The 23,272-nt window shown below is 40.7% G+C and overlaps 1 protein-coding gene across 5 annotated transcripts in view; it reads left to right on the top strand.

Annotated features, from left to right (window-relative positions):
* Nucleotides 1–23,272, top strand: part of fibcd1b (fibrinogen C domain containing 1b) — a 151,363-nt gene that overhangs the window by 56,205 nt on the left and 71,886 nt on the right. For 2 of the 5 annotated variants that reach the window (XM_086096261.1, XM_086096262.1), the window contains one exon: nucleotides 5,385–5,562. In XM_086096261.1, the coding sequence (XP_085952387.1) occupies nucleotides 5,515–5,562 (48 nt within the window). In that variant the 5' untranslated portion in view covers nucleotides 5,385–5,514. Of the gene's footprint in view, nucleotides 1–5,083; nucleotides 5,563–23,272 lie in introns of those variants that run through there. The other 3 variants (XM_086096259.1, XM_086096260.1, XM_086096263.1) reach the window with 2 other exon arrangements.

The following is a 23,272-nucleotide window of genomic DNA, read 5'->3' as shown; positions in this document are numbered from 1 at the left end:
TTTTGAAGCGGGGTACACCTTGGACAGATTGCCGGCCAACTGCAATTCACAAAATATCGACAAATGACGTTTCACTCGTGGTGCAACGGATCACCATTGATCCGTGGTCGGTTTGGATCAGCCCCCACGGTTCGGATCGTGTACGGATTGGTTGGTGGGGGGAAAAAAACTTTAAAAAAGTCAATACTATTCTGACATGTCAAGGAAGCTGAAATCTACTCAACGTAACACGCTAAGCCTAACTTCAAAATAATATTTACCAAATTCAGTAATACATTGACGGAAATGCAAATAGCCTTATATACAATTTTACTTTGAAGTTGACCCACGTCGTGGCATGATGGCTAGCTTGACTTCCCTTTTAGACCTTTTTTATTGTAGTTGTGGGAATGCTTCGTTATTGTTATTTTTATTCTCCACACTTTTTTTTTTTTGCCGTGTAACAACTCCCACATAATACTTCCGATTTACACTGTTCAAATTTCAACTTGCTTCAAAAATTACCACCTCCGGGGGTATATATCGTCTGATTCCACATTACTTCAATATTTGCACAATTTAACGTTAAATATTGATTGATTTTCAATGGGACAGACTTTGAACGTTTCTAAGTATCACTTTCCATGCCCACTTCCATACATATAACTTAGTATCATTACCACCTGTCTGATACCGCTCGGTGGCAAAGTTGGTAAAGTGCATTGTCCACTAAGCTATTGGCATTCAGCATTCCCACGCAATTTCTGTAGTTGTCACCACTACGATTCACACATATGGACAATTTTGTCTTCAATGACCCCGTTTTTGAGATGTGGTAGGAAGCTGGATTCGAACCTTGAACCTCTCAACTGCGAGGCAGATGTGCTAACCACTAGGGCACCGTGCTTTCACTTATCACCGAAACACATTACTATTACTCGTCACCGTCATGCGACCATTGCGGCAGACGGAAACGAAATCGGAATTGGCCCCTTAGACCTGCAGCGTAAATCCCAAGGCGCTAGCTAGCTAAGAAGCACAACAATTCACACATAAAGGTTCAAAGTTCCGGTAATGATTTAATAATAATAAGAAGTGCTGTATTCGGATTAGCTACCTGCCTAATTCCCAATCCGCTGGAGAGGTGCGGATCACACATAAAATGGAGCATTAAAGGCCAACTTATATTCCTTCCACTGGGATCCCATTAAGCGTAATCTTGTTTAAGTCGTAACCGAAGCAGGAAGTGGTTGCCCCCGCCCGTCCCCCTTCACCCCCCCCCAGCGGGAGTCACCCTGGGGAGGCCCGGCGGATAATTGCACACCGCTCGGAAGATGAGCTGATCGGCAAACACTCCGGAGTCATTCAGGGACGGCCTGCTCATCAAAGTCATCGCAGAATGTTAAATTTGCTTTTATTTGGAAGGATTTTACACAAAAATAATACTTGATGGAATCGACTTCAATGACGTTAGTGCTGTATTACAATTTGGGATGTAATGGTATCCAAACATCACGATAAGATAAATATGATATGAACCTCTCGACATGATAATTATCACGATAACATATATATATAATATATATATATATATATGTATGTTTTTTTTTGTATTTGTAGTTTCTGAAGTATTTTTTTTTCTATGATCAATTTGTACTCTGTTTTTTCAATCAATTAATCAATCATTTATTTCATTCATTTGTAAAAGAAAAAAACGCAATATGAAGCAATATTCAAATTCAAAGTAAAGTAAAAGAAATGAAAGGGGACAGAAAGAAGTCAAACTTGTTTAAGAAACTAAAGAAACATTTTTTTATGGTTGTAATATTTCTGGAGAGAAAAACATTAATAAAGTATTTTCTGTTCATCAATTGTCCTAATTTTGTCCTTTATTTAAAAAGGAAACAACACAAAAACAAACAAAAATAAATAAATATATATATATATACCATCATTTTCAAAAAGTATCTATGTCAGTATTGGTAGCGATATTGTCCCTGTATTTGTTTGGTATCAAATCAATACCAAAATTTGCAGTATCGCACACTACTATTGGACACCACTGCTTTGAGATCTTGTTATAGTTAACTCTGAATTATGTTTTTCTTTTCCTTTAAGTTCAAAGATTTACCAAAAATTCAGTTCTGGGGCGTCGTTATCTCTCTAGACCGCAATTTCAATCAGCATTGAAGGATTAACTCTTAACTTCTTTGAAGTAAAATGTGAGTTTTGTCATATCTGTCTGAAACATGTTTGAGTTTGGGTCATTTGTGATGCCATCATCTCACTGGATCTCGTTTTAGCCCGTTTCAGAGGATTAACCCTGCTTTGACCACTTTATTCTATTTATAGTAGTATCACAATATTTGACTAGACATTTTTTTCTGTAAAGTCTCAAGGGGGAAGAAAAAGTCCCTTAATTGCACACTTTTGTTTATATTGCGCCTGTGTAAAAAAAAAAAAGGGGGAACGAATCTTGTCTTGGTTTTTTTCTACTTTTTTTTTTGTGTAAATTACCAACCCCTGTGGCATTTTGAGGAAAGGCGAGCCAGCCCACCATGCGTGAAAAAAACAAGCCAAAGGTGTGAGGAAGAGGAGGTCGCATTTCCAAAAACAGGAGGACAACCACCCCAAGATAAACTGCGGAGGAAGTGTCTCGACCTTCCCGCCGGCTGTTTCCCGCCTGTCAAGTTATTCCTATTACTGTTGTTATTGAAATACCCCCCCCCCCCACACACACACAGTGCACGTTGCTAAATTGACCATCTATGCGGTTTGCTTGCCTTTTGTGCAAGGTTTCTGCTTTCCTATGACCCCTCCTCACGGGTGTACACAGAAACGGGGCGTTAACTGCCACTTTCCCCTCAGTCGATACGCATTTTTCTCATATTATTTTTTACGAGTGACGCCAGTCCGTAAACGAGCCTTAAACCCATGAATGGTTTTTTTTTCTCTCTTCAAAGTGCAATCAATAACCACAGGTCAAAATAGCACAATAATGCAAAATGCCAAGCGAAAGAAAAAAAAAAAAGGACAATCAATACAAACAAGCTACCCAAGAATATATTGTGCGCTGTTTGAGTGGACGGCAGAATATATCAAAGATGGCGCTATGTTGCAATTTAGGTTCTGTCGGCGTTGTTTTGTTTCTTGCTGTTGGTCGGCACGTACTTCTGTTTCTCGTTTCCAGTAGGGGGCGCAGTGAGTTGGGTGGAGTGAGTGAGGAACGGCACACCTGGGCGCGATTGCCAATCAGCTCCGAGTCTTCTTTTGTGCTGCATCAGGAAGATTTTAGGTCGTCTTGGGTCGATTTGTCCCAACTTTGAGTCAAGAAATGGTGAAAAACAACTAGTAAATATTGTTCAGTTCCTTTACTTGGGTTAAAAAAAAAGAAGAGTGATTTTGTATGAAACAACCCAGAAAGTTGGGTCAAATTGACCCATAAAGTGGACCGGTCGATTTTTGATCCATAATTGGGTTACTTTTGACCCAACTGTTTTTAGAGTGCAAAAGCAAACATAGTGAATCAGCATTTAGCTGTTATGCTGCATGCAAATGGATGAGCTGCCAGAAGTGATGCGTAAATGCTTTGAAATCCATTTTTTTTTAACCCATGCCTTAATAACTCATTCACTGCCATTGACGGCTATAAACGTCAAAAATTCATTTGAGCTATTTCTATTAGTTTAACAGTTTTTCCACTTTTGTTCACAACAGTATGAAAACCTAGAATTTTTTTAATTGTACATTTAGAAGAGATATAAAATTTGTGATTAATCGTGAGTTAACTCATGAAGTCATGCAATTAATTACGATTTTAATTGCCCGACACTCCTAATTTTTAATTGTAATTAATCTCATGATTTCAATAGTTAACTCACGATTAACCATACATTTGATATCTGTTTTATATGTACAATAAAACAAATTCTAGGTTTTCATACTCTTGTTAACAAAAGTGGATTTTTTTTAAACTAATTGAAATAATTCAAATTAATTTTTGACGTCAATAGCCGTCAATGGCAGTGAATGAAATAAATGTATTTTAAAGCATTTGTAGATTTTTTTTCCCCGCCAGAAAGTTATTTTGTCGTACATTAAACATTTGTATTTCTTGACTGTGCTTTTAAATGTCTTAAATTATTGTCCCCCCCCCCCTTTTTAAATGCTTTTAAATGACTTAGCAACTTTTGAATGTTGTATTTTGAATGCGAAGCTCATTATTTATAAATAAAGCTGCTTTTCCTTGCCTTGTGAGAATTGTCCATAGCTGCCACTTTTATGTGTTTTGGGCTTGATTAAGAGGCTTTTGCACAGTGCATGCTTTTGATTTCTTAAAAACAATGACTCAGCCCCGTTTGCTTGCTGTGTTGTGAAAATAATAAAATTTCATTGAAAATGGCTGCAATCATCAATACAATTTTGTTTTCGTGACTTGTGACTGCCAATGACGCTGTGCTACCGACGTTGATTGTTTCAATTTGCTGTCTTTTATTAAATGGATTTAATGGGCTGCTGCCTCTAAATCAGTTTTGTTTGAGGGCTACATATACCGAAAAAATGGAAGGACACAAGTGCCACTTTGAAAATCTTCAAATTTACTTTATTATAGATGCTAAGATCAATCAAATGTAGTGGATTTGATTAACAGTAAGGCAAATAGTTATGAATTTTTTTTCCAAATTTTGGAATGGCAGTCATGATTGGCTGCTCACTTTTCTTTCATTAAAGTTCCTCATATTGCACTTCATTCCTGTGCTTTCCCGCATTTGGGCCCACCATCCCTCAACCCCTCACGCCCACCCTGACACTATCCATCAAAGGGGTTTGTTGTGACGTCCCAGACGCCATCCCTCTTTCCTCCCCTCCCCTCCCCTCCCCTCCCCTCCCCTCCCCTCCCCTCCCCTCCCCTCCCGTAGGCATCTGTGTTAATGTATGTGTAACACATGATGGCAGCTCATCATCATCATCATCATCATCTTTATGATCAGGCATGTTAACGTAGCCGATTACTTACTTATTCTCACTGTGCTATGATGTGCATGTATAGTGGTCTCTCTCTCATGGAGGAGGGAGGGGGGGGGCGTTGATTGACAGCCGGGAGGGCGCGCAGTAGCGCAGCGGAAGAGCGCGCGGCTCACTCGCTCTCTTTTGCTCGGAACCAGACCCTGCGTGGATGTTGCAAAGAGGAGAAGGATCTTCCCTCAGCCGGGTTTTGCTGACAAACTGCACCACCGGAACATAACATTGCCTTTTTTTTAACCCCTCCTCTCTTTCTTTTTCATGGAGTAAAGGACTTTTGTGTGTGTGTGGGGATCGTCTGCATTTTTTTATTTATTTTTAATTTTTTTGCAGAACATATCTTACGGAATTAATCCGAAGCAACGATCTACTATCGTTTGCAGCAGAAGCCGAGCGCGAAGTTGCACGCAAATGGAGTAAAGGCTGCGGGACTTGCACGGCTCGGATGTGCTCGCCTTGGTGGATGTAATGCGCACATTCTCCGCGGGACGCTGACCGGCCGATGGGGGAAACATGGACACCTCTTCAGAACTCGAAGATGGGACTCGTCACAAGAACCAGGTGCGTGGAAATGGAAGTGTAGAAATAAACGGGTGTGCGTGTGCGCGCGAGCGCGTGTGTGTATACGGGCATCATTCACTCCCACCCTCCATTCATCCATTCATTCCTTTCCCCGGGTGATGGCACCCGCGCTCCTCGGCTTGATGGCGAGGTGCCCGCGGCCGGCGTCTCGCCGCATCCCCCGCTGCACCTCCGAGGGGGGGGGGGGGGGGGGGGGGGGGGAATGCAAAGCTACTTTAAATCATTTCAAATGAGGGGTGTTTTGAAATCCAGTAATTCGTTACATGTATTTTTTTTTTTGCCTAACTTTGTATAAACACTTACCATTAAACAACAGGGGGCGCTTTTTCGCCCCTATAGTTTGATCATTTACTAGACAATATTGGTCAAGCAAGTTTCCACAAGGTCACTGTCATGTCACAAGGGGATGCCAGGCTCACATTTCATGACAGCGATGCACTACCCCCCCCCCCCCCCCCCCCCCCCATTCGGAACATCTTGTCATCCGCACAACGCGCCTCCTCAGATGGATGCAGAGAATTGAGAATTCCAACCAAGCAAGTGGTGAAAATCAACAGAATTATTCATTCCTTCCTAATCGATATAGTCCACGAGCCGCCCAACCCCTCGGTATAATTTGTGCTGGCAGTCTATGAATCCAGAAGAATTCCACGAAGATCACAGCACTTACCTGACTTGTCCAATCACGTTGCTCTGATGTCACTGCAGTGCTGCTCTCAACCTCTAGAGGGCGCGTTTTCACTTTTTTTCTGACCACTGATTTAATTCAATTCCTTGTTGGGTGCCTCTTTTTGACTCATCTATCAGAATTCACAGGATTTTTTTTTTTATACTTTTGTCACTTTGAGAGCAAATGATCACATGCAGCGTTTTGGAAAAGTCTGACAGCTTTTCTTGATGATATCCGCCCGCCTCCTCGTCAAAAGGAGAGCCAGCCGGTGAGTCATTTGGTGGCATCCTGAACAGCTCTCAATTCATATTGACTCCATACTTAAGAGGTAATTTGTCATGTATGACGTCCAGGGTAACCGTGATACTTTCTCCGGAGGCGCCGATCAATGACCCCGCAGGAAATGAGCGCACAAACATTTAGAGGGTCGTCTGAATCACTTGAAATTAGGAGGGAAAAACACTGCGATTGACGTATTTTTACTTGGAAAATATTTCTGATATAGAACACAGTATGTCATCATAGAATACAATACATGTTCACTGATGTACCCATTTGTCAAACTCATATTAATACAGGAGCCGCTTAAACCAGAATTTGATCGAAAGTGGGCCTAATAAGCAAAAAATAAAAACAGGTCAAATATGACCTGGTTTTTTTTTGGTGCAAATAATTTTAATCTTTTAAGTAATCTGAAATTCCTTAATGAAAATCAGTACAATATTTTTTTCAGATCCTGAGTAACAACCCAAATTTCAGAATTTTAGTTAAGTGGTCATCAGTGCGACCTGCACTTGTTTGTTTTCTGTCCTCGCAGACCAGATTGGACCCCCTGGCGGGCCGGTTCTTGCCCGCGGGTCCTATGTTTGACACCCTTGACTTTGAAGTTATTCGCAAAATTGAACTGTCTTAAGTGCATTTTTCCGGAATGTCCCTTTTTTCGATAAAGTTAGTCAAAATGTTGAGTTTTCATGGCTAAGTAGATTTTTTTGTGACAAAATGTGAAATGTTTCGCGCATTGTGTCGGTCATTTTGGTGGAATGTGTTTTCGATGATAGTGTGATGCTCGCGTTGCTGGAAAAACAACAATACAGCCCTTAACTTTTTGGAAATAAGGTCAAATACTAAATATTATTTTTTTGCAAGTTTCTAGGACAGAATGTCGGCCATTTTTGTGGAATATGTTTCTGCTCTGACTGATGTTCATGTTGAAAAAAAAAAATCATGCATTAAAGCCTTGGTGTTGTGCAAACTATGTCAAAAAGTCATGTTTACTTGACCAGATTGTGTTTTTGAGCTGCATTTTCAGCAGTGTGTCAGCCATTTTTGTGGAAAAATTTGTTGCTGGTACTGTTGCTAAAAAAATAAAAAACCTGCAATACAGCTCTGAGTTTTGCCAAAAAGTAACATTTTCTCACCCAGATATGATTTTGGGCCGCATTATCAAGTTTTTAGTACAGCATGTTGGCCATTTTTTTTTAGAATGTGGTTGGAATATTGTGCCACTTGTTGCACAAAATGATTCCAATACAGTCACGACTTTGTCGAAGTTAACGTTAGAATTTAAACAGCCAAATCGAGCGTCGTTTGTGTAAAAATGTGTTTAGCGCAATATGTTGGTCATTTTTATGGAATGTGTAATATTGTGTAGTGTGACGCTCATGTTGCAAAAATGCAAAAGCCCCAAATTTATAAAAATGATGTCATGTTTATTTTACATTATTTTATATATATATATATATATATATATATATATATGAAATGAAGTGCAACCACAAATAACAAAATGAGACAAGTTTATTTTATTCTCTCAAACCAGCAGGATGGTACGGAGAACAGAGATCTCCTCTTTTGTTCCGACGCCTCCCAACTCTGCATATTTGATTTGCTGCCGGAGGTGCGCCGTCACCCCCGGTGCCCTTTTTCCCGCAGATGGAGGCCAATTAAGAGGAAAGCGCGACTTGAAAGTCTGCCGGAGTCTTAAATCTCCCGACGGCAGATGGAGGCAGCTGGCGCGAGGCGGTCAGATACGTCGCTAATTGAGACTTAAAGAAACAAACATGACTGTCAGCCCGTTGCAACTTTTCGACACCGTCGAGTTTGTGCTGCCACGCGCACGTGAGCGGCTAATAGTCAAGGTACGAATGTCACACGCGCTTGTGAATGGAATACGGTTCCTCCCACTATTTAGCAAATTTGATTAGATTTTTTTTAATGGGTTTTTATATTTTTATTAGGGGTGTCAAAATTAGTGCGTTAGTTTAAAGTTCCTTTAACGCCACTCATTTTTTTTTTACTTAATGACCGCCCCTTACTTGGAAAGCCTGTACTGGGGGATTTCCACACATCCACGTCAACATTTAGCAGTAATAAATGTAATAATAATGCATATATTTGTGGAGACTGGGGTCAAGTTGTATTTTACAATTTTAAAAATGTGCAGAATTTCACAAGTTACTTCATGTTAAAGATTAGATAGCTCTTAATATGAAAAGAAAATGCACTGAGGATTCACCAACGTCTTACAAATGCAATTATGCCACCCAGTGGCAGAAAAATGACCTCAACACAAATCAATATCACACTCATTTTTTACATTACAGTACACCTTTTTGATTTTAACTCAATTTTATGAATTCTTATGAAATTACTGTATCAATGACTAAAAGATGCAGCCATATTTCTATTAGTTAAAAAAAAATTCTCCCACTTTTATGTTAACAAGAGTATGAAAACTTTTATTGTACTTTTAGAACAGATATCAAATTAATTAGTATAAGGTTAATCGTGAGTCATGCGATTAATTACGATTAAAAAATTGAATCGCCTGACACCTGCAGTTTTTACAAGGATAGCATCCTATGATATTAAATTGACAAAATATGCACATTCATTCATGATTAATTCATAGCAACGCCTTCTGTGACTTGGCCACCGGGGGCAGTATAATGCAGTCGTGAAGACACAAATAAAGAAGACCTTCACAAGTACTGTGAGTGCCTGTGAACAACTTTATTGTTATTGTTTGCTTTTGTTTTACAGTATGCTTAGTTTGACATGAACAAGCAACAGCAATCAATGATCCGACACTATCCACTGAATTCTTTAGTCAATTAAGCTACTAATTGATTGCTAATCCCGTCCATATGATTTTGCGCCGCTCTCGCTAGGGCTCTCTTTTTACCATTTACATTTCCCATCATCCCTTTTGTGCACGCTTCCTTGGTGTTGCATTGCCCCCGTTGTTCTCTCAAGTAGCTCTCGCTTGGCCGTTGTGCTAAACCGGCTCGCCATTGTTCCGCAACAATGACGCCGGCGCTCTCCATTCTCCGCTCTGTTGCAGAGGTGGCCTGCATGCGCTCAGCTGGATGCTCTTGTTTATATAAAAAAAAAAAAAAAAAGAAAAAAGTCTCCAACGTAGAACGGTGAAACCGAAACAACAGTCAAAAGTCACTTACGAAATTCCAATTCGAGGAAAGAGAAAGCGTCTGTGAAGTTTGAGAAGACGATTATACACGCAGTATAGTTGAGAAGTGTCTCAAAGGAATCGAGCATCAGTTTGGAAGCAATCAATAGCACTCTGAACAAATCCAAACTTTTCCAAAGCACTAAAAGTCCTAACCCGCCTTGTAATCGATAGCACGCCCACACACAAACGTTTCAAGGGGTACGTCCCGACCGCTCGTAAAATTTTAGGTGCACTAAACGCATAGATAAAAATAAAATGCCTTATTCCACTGCAGGGTTTCTCAAAAGTGTGGAGCTTGGGACCACCGGAGGTCCGCCAAGGAACAGGATTGGTCCGTTTGTAGAGATGAAACGTGAGCAAAATTGCATGTCATATTCGAAACGATTCCGATTTTCGATATTATCATGCCAAAAATGAGAGATAAACTGCTGTCACACACTTTCCAGAGTGAACTATTGGATTGGTTGCAGTAGCTCGACGTCCCAACTTCAGATTGTTAGCTAACATTTTTAATCTAGCATTTTTTTGGGGTAAATGTATTTGACAAAACCAGAAGAGCAAAGCCTGAAAAAAATGGCAAATTACCTAGCTAACGACAACGAATCGGAAAAAAACAATACAACTTGCATGCATGGACATGTGCTTTATCAAATAAATGGAATCAAAGTCAAAAGTTGTACAGCACAAATCAAGGTCGCGGGCGTGAGAAATGACGTCGCCGCTCGCTATATTTTATGTACCTGCGGTGCGATCATTCGGCGAGCTTAACAAAAGCCCGCACGTCCCCAACACTCGAGGCGAGCATCAATCCGCCCGACTCGCTGACTCACCTCGCAAATTATGTGACACTCAAAACGCCTCTCCGCAGAAATGGCAAAATGGAAAGAGTCTGCATTAAAGCGCTCAACGCGTGACAGGCGCTCTAATATGTTTGTCAAGTACGGTGCATCTATATGTATACAATGTAGAGCTGGAGACCTCGTAATAACTGACTTGTCAGTCACATCCGTTTGAGAGGATCATACAAAAATACATACAAAAATCCTACAATGATAAAGTTAAATACATTAAAAAAAAAACATGGAAATTGAGTGATGCCAAATATGACCATAACAAAATAAATTGAAAATAAATAAATAAATACAATAAAAACAAAACAAACCAATACAAATACAAATAATAATAATGATAAATACAATAATTTATATAAATAAAAAATAAAATAAAATACATATAGGTTAAATAAATACATGTAAATGGAGTGACACACAATGCTTTTTTGGACCAAAAAAAAAGAACATAAAATCATAGCAAATAAAAGTGACAAGCTAACAAATAGTATCGATATTGCTTTTGTTACAACCGTTTAAGCAACTGATATTTAACATAACATAATATAACAATACTCATAGACATATATTCTTCATCTTCTGCAAAGAGAAACTAATTACGACAGCTCACTGAGGAATTTTTATCTTCTTCACGTCCGTATAATACTGCCCCCAGGTGGCCAAGTCGCACAACAGAAGGAGCAGCACGATAGCCATTAAATTGAAGCAAAAAAGCAAAAACGGTTTTATTTATTTACATTTTGATTTAATGATGTCATATGTTTTTGTACAGTAACCTAAATGTTATTTTCCGTATTAACACTTAACAAATTGTTTCTGGCGTTGGCATTGAGAAGACTTTAATTTGCTCTTGTTGTCACGCAAATGAAGAGACGTCGACAAGGAGAACGATGACAGGCTCTTAATTGTTTCCACCGGCTCAAATTGACGCTGACGGCCGCGACGGCTGAGTCTACAATTTTATAGCGCCAACGCTTCTTCCGCGTCTGCAGTTGTGTCAATGCGGAAATGAATAATTAACCTCGCGTAATTGTGTTTGGGAACGCGGCATAGCGCGACACGCCGCGCATTTGCCAGCGAAAAATTATGTCTTAAATAAATGCTGGGAAATGCCAAGAGTTGAGAGGGGGATGTTGCACGGAGCAGGTCTTATTTGGACTTGCAGGCAAGAATAGAAAGTAACTAAGTACAAATACTTCGTCACTGTACTTTAAGGAGGGATATACTGTATTTCAGAGTATTTATCTTTCTGGCGACTTAAATTTTACTCTACATTTGAAAAGTGGTATTTGTAAAATGATCTGCCAATAGAACAACATTTAACTCATTTTCTCCCAAAAATGTATAAAAACGTTCTATTTTAAATATTGCCATGGTCCCAAAAAAAAGTTTTTATTTATTTATGCTAGAGCATATTGAAGGCTTTTAATGCAGCCTCTGACCTGAAGAGTTCGCTTAAAGCAATGGTAGTTATTACAAAAAACGTCCAGCAGGTGGCAGCAGAATATAAGAGATCAACCAGGGCCATGTTGAAAAAAAGCTCACAGATCTAAACAGGTTTGTGAATAATGATGAAACTTAGCTATATTCTAATGCTAATTGCTGCGAAACTGAAATAGATACAAATATACTTTTTTTTCCTGATGAAAGAAGAGACTCTAATCTTTCTTATGGTAGGTTCCTTGTTTTTATAGCAATAGAACACAATATTCTGTGGGCCTTGCAAAATCAGTCAAAATCCAGTAAAAAAGCCGGGAGCGAAGGGGGTTGCTTCAGTCAAAATGGCTGGGAGTGAATCAGTTAAAGCCCAAAAAAAAATCTGGATAATTTACGACGTTTAAAATAAGACACATTTACGACATTTTAAAGCTAATACTTTAATAAAACTACAAAAATAATGTACAGCGCAAAAACTGAATTTTAGAAAAAATTATTATAGAAATGCTCTAAAATACCTTAATTATATGTAAGTTTGGAGGGGGGGGAGGGTCGTTATTTCCACTTGGGGCAAACTTCAGTTCTGTTGACAGCTCTTTCCATTTGTGTGCAGTATAGCCGCTAAATGCTGCTGCACCATGTTTGCTTTAAACTCCAGGCTCCACTAAATAACCCGAGTCTGCTAACCTCAGAACCCTACTGGCTTTAGATCCCGTCAACATTTCTCTTCATGTATTCATTGACTCATATGAACCCAGAAACCTACAGAAGAATTTGGTGTTAGGTTGTCTTTTTTATTCCCCCTTTAAAAAAAAAAGAAGATTATAAGTAAGCTGCTTTGAAAAAATAATAATAATGAAAATCTTGAAATAAAGTCCATTTGTTGCGTGTTTTGTCGTGTGCGCGGTACACGTGAGCATTACGCCGCAGTTGCTCACGTATGACGGAATGACGGGCCGAGTAGTGCTCGGCAGTCCTATTGTTAGCTTGAAAGTGTGTGTGAGAGGAGTGTGTGTGTTGGTGGATCAAAGCGATAATGAGCCGTTCCTCTCAATGGCTTACATAAGTGAGAGCGGCTTCACCGAGCGAGCCATTGCTGCCAATATATTTTTTCTCCCCATATAAAGGATTTGATACCACTTCTACTTTTATCCGTTTTTTTTTTCTTCCTCCACATGTTTCTGTAAGTACAAAATGTGAGTACGTTAGCCTTCTCTGTTGAAGAGGAGGGCAAGGCCAGACAAGGAAGGCCACGGACGTGCGGATGAAAGAGAGGAAATTAAAGCAGAAAGCTGATTAGAGTGACACCGGCGGTTGTGAGTGAGTTGCAGGCGAGCCGGCGAGGGCATCAGAGTCGCCATCAAGGTCCCGCGTTGGCGTCCAATAAAAGCTGAAAAGATGATGACAGTCTTGCAACTGTTTCATCATGACCAAAAAAAGACAAGGAAAAAAAAAAAAAGGCCAACTAAGAAGTAAGTTTTTAAGTGTAGCTAGTCTATGTACTGCTAAAAGAAACAACTGTGCTGTATTTTAAATGTTTTAAACAAATTCTTATTTACAAAATTCTTCATTAAAAATAATATCCGGTAATAATACTGATACTCGCCATATTACAAAGTATTCTGCCACACATTTTGACAGTGAAGCTAGCTTAAAACAGTGAAGCTAGCTTAAAACAGTGAAGCTAGCTTCAAACGAGCAAAGAAGACAACTAACACTGTTCTTTGATCTTTTGACTGCCCCCCCACTCACTCACTCACCAGACCATTTTCGACTGCCTTTGTCGTCTCCAGCTTCAATTTCCCTTTTGCCTCATTTTTGACGAACGGTATTCAGCTTCTCAGTGAAATTGGCTCCGCGTTTTCTATGCGCGCACATGCCGCTGCACTGCGTTGCCGACTTAAGTGGAATCTATTCACCGGAGAGAGTCGACCGACGTGCTGGTCTTTTTTTTTTTCTTCTTCTCGTTTCCGCTGCACTCCGCATCCTGCTGATACGGGAGAATCTGCTTGCATCCTTTTCAGCGTCTTATTGTGTAAAATGCAAAAAAAAACATGGAGACGAAGCAGCAAAGTAAACAATCCTGTCAAAGCTTTTGATCTTTTCTCCTTAACATATCTCTACTTTCTCATAACTGGCACTATATTTACTAATACTATCATTACAAAGCCACACCTTGATAGCACAACGTTAGCATTTTAGCTAAAGAGGTAACAAAAGCATCATATTAGTTTACAGATAATAGTAGCTGCATGTTTTTCGAGGGATTAAAGTGACTATGTTGTCAGTTTGTGTTTTTTCCCTCTACCCTGTTTAATTTTGGGATTTGGAAACACATAATAATAATAATAATAAAAACAAGTTCACATAGCTAGCCTCGTTAGCTTAGCTGTGGTAACAAACAGCTGGTAACAAGTCCTCACATGTTATTAGCTTAATGTTAGCATTCTGGCTAATGAGCTAATGTAAGCATAACATTATACACTTAATTTATCGTAGCAGACGAAGGGATTTAAATGACTACGCTTTGCAGAGTTTCCAGAGACAGGAAGACCAAACAAAACTTTTAGCATTTTGGCTAACAAGCTCACAGCAGCATGGCATTTATTTTTACATGTAATACAAGAACACCGCTTAGCTTGGAGCACATTGGGTTTTTTTGGGATTAAAAGGACTATGCGGATGACTGCATTGCATAATTGTAATTGTAAATGTTAAATTGGGTTTTGGGGAATGAGGAGGGGGGGGGGAGGGACGACAATAACTAATAAGGGAATTAATTTGACTTTCCAATCCAGCGACTCATGAACGATCAGTGTAATCAAGCGTCATGTGGCTGGATCTGGATCTGGAGCATAAAATGAACACAGCTTCGTGATTTTTGCAGGACAATTGCGGCGGAATCAGGCGGGAGTACAGAGAAGAATACTTGGGCGTTGCGCCAGAGCATCTGTTGATGTTGCGAGTTTGGCGTCTGCCGCGCTGTTTGCTGGATAGCGGCGCTTTCTGTTATCATTGGGAGCCCAACTGGCAGAGTGGCTTTGATTGAGCCGCCTTTTGCTCTTTAACTTTCTCTCCAGCCGACGCACGATTGCTTCTCCTGCCGCTCCAAATGGAGCAATTTCCCACAGTCAAACGCCATCATCGCTTAGCAGAAAGCCAATCTCAATGAACTCGCTCATGATGAGTCTTTGAGGAGCTCCGAACGTGATCGGCGTAGGGAGAAAACTGAAAATGTATGTATTTCCCAAACGTAATGCCCTGAAAATGATTCAGTTGCACCTTCAGGATAGTTGGAAAAATTTTTTTTGCCTCCATCATCTGCTTCACCCATGGCACAAAATTCTCTTGATGTCTATCATTACAGGACAGATGAAAAAGTCTCAAGGACCCATGGCTGAAATTGAACAGGAAGTCATTTTAGGTCAAAATCTTTGGACTAAATCAGACAAATTCAAAAGCAAAAAGAAAAAAAATAGCCCCCAACACCATATTCATCAATCGACTAGAAAATTGGGTGGACATGCGTAACCACACAAAATTAAACAGGAAGTTGCCAATTTGAGTCCGTTATTTTGGGGCGCACTCAAATGAACCCCGATTCCATTTGCAGTATCCCTCGCGTCGTCGTGCCGGTTGGCGGCGGCTGAAACGGGCGAGCAAAGCGGAGCGTCGCTTCGGGCAGGGAGGTAGCAAATGAAATGGTGCGTGAAAAGACGACAGAGGCGAGGTATTTATCGCCGCCGTCTTATTAAATCGCAAAGACAAACGGGCTTGTGCCGCTCCATCCGACATTTCTTCATCATCAAAAAATCAATTGAGGATGTTGTGCGTCATTATTTCAAATGCGGCGTGGGATTGACGGGTTTTACTGGGCCCCTTGTCAAGTGACTAGTAAACCAGGAAGTAGAAGATGATGACATCCGTCAATTTATATTGTTGGAAAGTAAAGCAAATGTATTGATATCATTGAACCCGCTAGCGAGCCAGGTAGCTAGCTAGCTAAAATATATTACAATTCATCATCATAGTGTTGTTTTGGGAGTTGATTTAGGGTTCCTGAATTCTCAGTTCCAGATGTAGTGGCATTTTTGCCAAGCAACAAATGACCAGGAGGTCAAATTCAAGCTAATCTGTTTATTTGTATCACAGTAAAGTATTATTATTATTATTATTATTACACATTCCCTCAATGGATAAATTACAAACAAGTTTTACTTCTTTCTGTCCCCTTTCATTTATTTTGCTTTACTTTGAATTTGAATATTGCTTTACATTGTCTTTTTTCTAGAGCTGTCAAATGCTTTTTCTTTTTTAATCAGATTAATTGCATTTTAGAATTTTGATTAATTACCGATTAATCGTTTCATTACAAAAAAAGGCCTTTTTATCAACATTTTTCCCCCGCCAAATTTGAAGAGCACTTGTTATGTATTCATTCTTTTGACATTTAATGTTATGAGGACGTCTTCAACATGTTTTGGTTCCACTGCACACGCTCATCCTCCTCTTTTTATAATCAGTTAATTGCTTGCATAATTTAAAATGGAAAAAAATGACCCCAATATTTTGACATACACAAATATTCTAAATGTGATACGCAAACATTTATCAAATGCTTTACTTTAATGCATGTAATTATATTTATTGCTAAAGCACAACCTGTGCTAGCTTAACCGTAGCCATCCGCTGTCACGCTAAAAGATCATCTATGGTCAAAATTAAAAGTGCAATTAATCTGTATTATTTTATGATTTTTTTTGTGATTAATCAATCAGTTAACGCTTTAACTTTGACAGCACAACTTTCTTCTTTTAAAAATGAATACAATTAATTTAATTGAAATTTAATTAAGGTAGATATCTTGACAGCGAGCAACAAATCTAGCTAGCCTGCTAGCTACAAGTCTATCTATCAATCTCTCTTGCTAGCTTGCTATCTGTCTGTCTGTCTGTCTGTCTGTCTCAAATCCAGATGATATTTAACCTTTTAATTGGTCTTTTTCATTGTTACAGTGTGGCAAGAAGCGAGCAGGAAGTAGAATCAAAGCAGATTGTTTGCCCAATATTCTTGGACCTGCTTTCAAGCAATTAGCTGCTTGTTGTTGGAGTGTTGTAGTACATTGTTGTCTGAATAGAGATTTCCCCGGTAAGCAGCCAACCACTGTTGTTGTTCTTTTTCATTTCATATAAAAACAACAGCTATATCAGTCCAAATTTGCAGCAGATCATATTTTTGCTGGAAGAAAAATTCTCCATCATTTGCAACGGGAGCAGAAGCGCTGCTGTTTTGCACCGCCGGGCTTGTTTTTCATTAGCGGCACTGGCAAACGTTTTTTCGAGCATATCATTCCCGACGAGCAAAAGCTCCCGCCCCCCTGGCTACGGCTGAAAACAAGCAACATATTTACTATTTCCCTTGTTTCCTCTGGTGAGACGTTGCACTCCTCTGCAATAGCAATGAAATTGGATATGGAAATGGCAGACGGGCGCAGGTCACTACTTTCTGCTGATGCCGCGAAACTCGGGCAGCGCGACGGCGTCCTCGGAGAAAACGGACACAAACGCAACCCCCTCTTAGACGCAGGGTGGTGCAGAAAATCAAAAGGCACACAGTCAGTCGGTCGGATATTTCCTTGCGCTCACGGCGACTACTCCACCCCAATCCTCCAGGGGGCAGTGTATTGAATGAGTGATGATCAGCGCATCAACTTTCACATTTCTGTTTCCAAAAATGTCAAACTTTAGCATTTTATAGAAGACTTAAAATGTGTTTTTCTCCCAACAGTTCACAGGTGTCTGTTTGAAATTTATTTTTCAAAAAAACAAAACCATGAACATTCGAGCTTATCGCCCCCAAAATCGCCGATCCTTCATCACGGGTGCATTCGTAAATACACTCCGAGCTAACTGCTTCGCTCGGATCGTACGGAAACTCACAACGTTGTTTAGAGTACAGTGTTCCCTCGCTATAACGCGGTTCACTTTTCGCGGCTGGTGCCCTAAATATGAAAGTAGAAGAACAGTAGTCAATTTATTAATTAAGCTTAACACAAGAGTAAATCCCCTCCCCCAGAAAAAAATGTCAACCTAAACTTTGCAGAAATTCACCTATCATTGGGGAACATGCAACCTACGAAAAGTGAGAGAATACTGTCCTTTGGAATTATTGTAAACACCGAGCTATAGGCGGGAAATTGGGATCGAACCCTGTAGCAAATTGCCGAAAAACAGACAACAATTAATAATGGTCTATATTCATAATTTAAACCATAAATATACCACAAACTATTCACAGTAAATGTCTGATATGGTGCCAATTTTAAACAATTATCTTTTGTGGGTTTTCACGGTTTTTCATCTAAGTCAGAATTTAGTTGCGTGACTTGAGTGTAGTACCATTTTGAGCCACAACATGCTAGGCAACACTGAGCTCGAGCAGAAGAAATGTCGCGATTGACGCCAAGAAGAAAAACACATTTGACCATTTTAACATTTATTAATATAAAATATAAATATATATAAATACATAAATATAATAAATTAAAACAAATAAATACATAAAAAATATATAAATAAACATCAATCATAATCAATACATTTTCACCCCAGCGCCAGCCGTTCTCCCTTCCCCTGAAACTCTAAACTGAACTATTTTTCCGGCCAACCTGTCAATCATTTACGTCCAGTGTCGGGAGTATTCTTTTAAAAGCCCCTCTCAAAGCACATTTACGCTCTCTGTCTTTCTCTCTTGAGCCATTTGTCTGCCAGCTGCAGTCAAATCTCCCTTACGCATGCCATGACTAATGCATGAAGATGTGAGAAGGACGGGAATCAGCTGCAGAGAGTAGCGAGCGAGCAGCGAGCGAGCGGCGTCTGATGTCCACAAATGTCAGCAATTACAGTGTGCACACAAAGAATGTCAAGAGTACGTCACAAGGTGCTGGCGACGGAGGCAGTAATTGCCGTGTAATTGCAGACAAATTGTTCCTCGGACTTGATGAAGGCTCTGTTTTTTCTCCTTTTCCTTTTTATTTGTTTAAAAAAAAAAAAACCTCTCCCAACCTTTCTCTCACATGGGACGCGGAAAGCCGTCTATGATGTGTTAACATAAGAAATCAATCAGGCTCACACACCTCCTGCAGCCCTTCAGCTGCTATTGATTTATCACCAGCGTGCTCGAGATGAAGAGCGACTCTTGCGGCGTTGCGATGCCCAAGAGACAGACAGACAGAGAGATGATGGCGGGTTTGAGGCTGGAGATCGAGGGGGAGGAGTGAAAAAATACGCGCCCGAAAAAGATACGGGAAGTCTGCTATTTTGGTTCAGGGTCATTTCCAGGTGTCCTTCATAGGCCAACTTGTTCTGTAGATATTTTTGAAAATTTTGAACATTTTTGAAAATTAAGCCCCAAAAGCCAGTTTCACTAAGCAACACTGATTTCGGTAAACATGTCGATCATAAGTAGACCCACAAAAAAGCCTCAAGAAGCTGTGCTCAATATGACACAGGAAGCCTGCCATTTTAACTCAAAGTCGGCCATTTTGGGGTCTTTTCAGCCATTTCTAAGTTTCCTCCAAAGGGCAAGTTGTCCTAGAGACATTTTGAAAATGAAGCCCCTAAAGCCAAATTCACTTAGCAACACTGATTTTGGTAAACATGTACACCATTAGTAGACCCACAAAAAAGCCTCAAGAGTCCATGCCCAAAATGACACAGAAAGTGAGCCATTTTGGCTTGAAGCCGGCCATTTTGTTGTCTTATCACCCATTTTTATGTCTTTTAAAGGCCAAATTGTGCTAGAGACATTTTGAAAATGAAGCCCACGAAGCCAGTTTCACTTAGCAACACTGATTTTGGTAAACATGTAGATCATAAGTAGACCCACAAAAAAAGCTTCAAGAAGCCGTGCCCAAAATGACACACAAAGTTTGCCATTTTGGCTTAAAGTTGGCCATTTTGTGGTCTTTTCAGCCAAGTTGTGCTCGAGACACTTTGAAAATTAAGCCCCCGAAGCCAGTTTCACTTAGCAAGACTGAATTTGGTAAATTTGTCAATCATGAGTAGACGCACAAAAAAGCCTCAAGAAGCTGTGCTCAAAATGACATAGGAAGTGTGCCAGTTTGGCTTAAAGTCGGCCATTTTGTGGTCTTTTCAGCCAATAAGGCCAAGTTGTGCTCGAGACACTTTGAAAATTAAGCCCCCGAAGCCAGTTTCACTTAGCAACACTGAATTTGGTAAACGTGTCTATCGTGAGTAGACGCACAAAAAAGCCTCAAGAATCCATGTCCCAAAAATGACAAGGGAAATCTGTCATTTTGTTTTGAAGCAGCTGTTTTGAGCCCATTGCGGGAGTTTCCAGCAGTCCTTCAAAGGTAGATGGACTACGATTCAATTACCAAGAATTTAAGATGTTGTCATTGCGTGCAGACCACAAAACATGAAACTATGTTTGTCTGACTGCTACAAAATTGAAATTCCGTATATAAGACAGGTAGGCGACTCCAAATTCAGAAAATGTTGCGCTTCTCTCATTACATGTAACTGGAGCATAGCGGCGAACTTGAATGGAACTCTAATCTCAGCCTGCTAAATAAATCAAAAGCAAAATTTAACCAAGCAGCATTAAATTTGGCGAACAAGCATATCACAAATAAACCCACCAAAAGGCCTTTAGAAGCCCAAAACCACACATGGAAGTCTGCCGTTTTGGTTTGAAGCGGCTGTTCTCAGCTCATTTCTGCCTTGTCCTCGACAAATTAGTTAGCCATAAATCTGTTCTCGCTCACGCTGAATACTAACATCAAAAGCTCTCTTCGGCAAAGACCCGTTTGCCGCTGATCGCACCTTTCATTTTCTATGAGACATCCGCATGTTGTGCCACTGACAGCCGGCTGCGAAAGAGGTCGGCGGTCGCCTGATGTGGCGACGGCTTGGATTCTCCGCAGACGCCGCCGTTAAACTCGCGGGGCGACGTGGACAGCTGCTCTCGCGTCATTTGCATCGTAATGAAGCTCACATTTGAACCCGTCGCCGGCGCAGCATTAATCACGCAAACTTGAAATGAAACTCATTTCAATCACATGTTTTTAGGGACCAGAGCATCAGGCGGGGTTAACGCCTTCGCGGAATTGATGTTAAGAACTTACCATTTTTTTGCGCACGTTTGTATCCCGGTGATGGTTTTCCATTTTATTTATTAGGTTTTTAGTTTTAACTATGAAAAACGGACTAAGTTTGATCAATACGAAACTCGGTGGACATCCATCCATCCATCCATCCATCCATCCATTTTCTGTACCGCTTGTCCTCACAAGGGTCGCGGGGGTTGCTGGAGCCTATCCCAGCTGGCATGTCTACCTAAACATGACACGAAGTCTTAGGCACGCATGGTTTTGGTTTCAATGAGCTCCAAATTTCAGGCCTCATATTTTCCTCCACGCTCCACCATGTTTTGTGTCCATGCACATCGATTCCAAAGCTAACATATGAACTTTGAGCATTATTTTTCCAGATGGCTTCATTAAAAAGTGATTGCACTGCACGCTCGTCGGCAGATTTTTAGCTAATAGACCTTCAAAATCAAACGTACCCTCCCGGGACAATTAAAGGATTCTTCGTCTTTGTCTTCTTTTTCTAATTATTTTCTCAATGATTTTTCCCGCCTCGCGACCGTGAGCGATAGGACGTCTATATCCAATTTACTTTTAACGTCTTATGAATGATTTGTTATGGAGACTTTAGTGCTGTGAGGGGAAACGGTAATGGGGACCGAGCCCGGCCGCGCACAACGAAAACTGGGTCCACTGTGCTGTTGGATTAAGCTTTTTAATAATTAGATCGGTGACTTGAGCTCGGCCGTTGTGCGTCGCTGTGATCTGTCCTGGCTTGCCGTCTTCCGATCTATCTGCACTCTGGTGCACTTATCGAGTTGAAACAATGAAGACCATCAGGGCACACATTTTCACATGGGCGAAGCTGTGCCGGGCGGTCACGACAGTGTAAGAGTAGAAACCATTTTGAACAGATTAGACCTTCTTCCGCATATGAAGAGGAAAAGGCTCCACGGCTGTGTGCTCGATCTTTGTGGCATCCAGTAAATAGTTCAAATGTAAAAATATGCAGCAGTAAAGACAAAAGGACCGGCCAGGGATTCATTCAGAACCTTTCAATTGGTGCCGTGACCCGGCAGCCACTTTCCTAATTAGCCATGGCTTTGGTGGTATCGCGTAACAACAGAACCGAAATCAGTGAGTTTTTCCAGCAAATATCTGCTTCCCCGGGATTTCTATAGCGCCGTAGTTCAACAGTGCGGGATCCAATAAAACGCCATGTTTATATAATGCCTCTGGTACATTAGCAGTGCGTGTCTGTGGCCATATGTCGCTGAGCAGAAGAATACGGGGGGGTCTCTCGCAGCGGGGGCGGACGAGCCTGATTGAAGGGGTTAAAGAGGAGATTAAAGCGATAATGTACTGGGATAATCCCCGGAGCACTTTAAGAGCGAGGGCGAAACCGTCTCCAAAGTCAGAGGAGGGGGTTGCGTCAACGGCCGTCGCCACGGCAACAGATTACTCTGAATAATTATCCCGGCATATGTGTCTCGTCACAATTAGAAGTTGGCTGTGAGCCGGGTCACGGGTTAGATCTTGGGACATTAATACTCGTCGCCGCTCTCTGGCAGGCGTACACACAGACTGACACACACACACACACACACACACACATGCAAAGACAGACCAACAGACAGCACACATTCGGACACACAGACTGGATTTCTCATGGGCTAGGGTTCACGCGGGCTCCCTGGGAGAAGCGGAGACAAGGTGCAAAGTGGTTTATCCTATGAAATGATTCACTGGGAGGCACTCTGGGTCCCTTCGAGTGGTTCTCAGTTCTTAGGAGGATGATAAATGGCTCCTTGGTCTAATGGGCTTTAAGTGGCCCATATGAGCCTCTGGTCTTTCATCGAGATTTTGTATGGGGTCCCTTGTCATCTATGGATATCGAGTCTTCAAAGACCAACAGGTGCATACTTCCACCTGTGCAAATATGGACAGTTCTCAGGACTGTTTCAAAAATTCAAGATTCCCACCACTTTTTTTTTTTATCGTATAGAACACATTGGTAAATCCTAAATTGGTTTTAATAGACTCCAGTCAAATTGGATCAGATATTTTTAAAAACAGTATCGAAAACTATTGTCAGGAGATAGGAACCGAGCCCCGTCGCGAAAATCTGCAAGTGGTTGAATTTTAAGACT

Source organism: Leptonotus elevatus, chromosome 15, assembly GCF_054856555.1.
Source record: "Leptonotus elevatus isolate MCC_2025b chromosome 15, RoL_Lele_1.0, whole genome shotgun sequence".
Classification (NCBI taxonomy): Eukaryota; Metazoa; Chordata; class Actinopteri; order Syngnathiformes; family Syngnathidae; genus Leptonotus; species Leptonotus elevatus.
The sequence above is the reverse complement of the archived record's forward strand: the minus strand, read 5'-3'. Positions and strand labels throughout refer to the sequence as shown.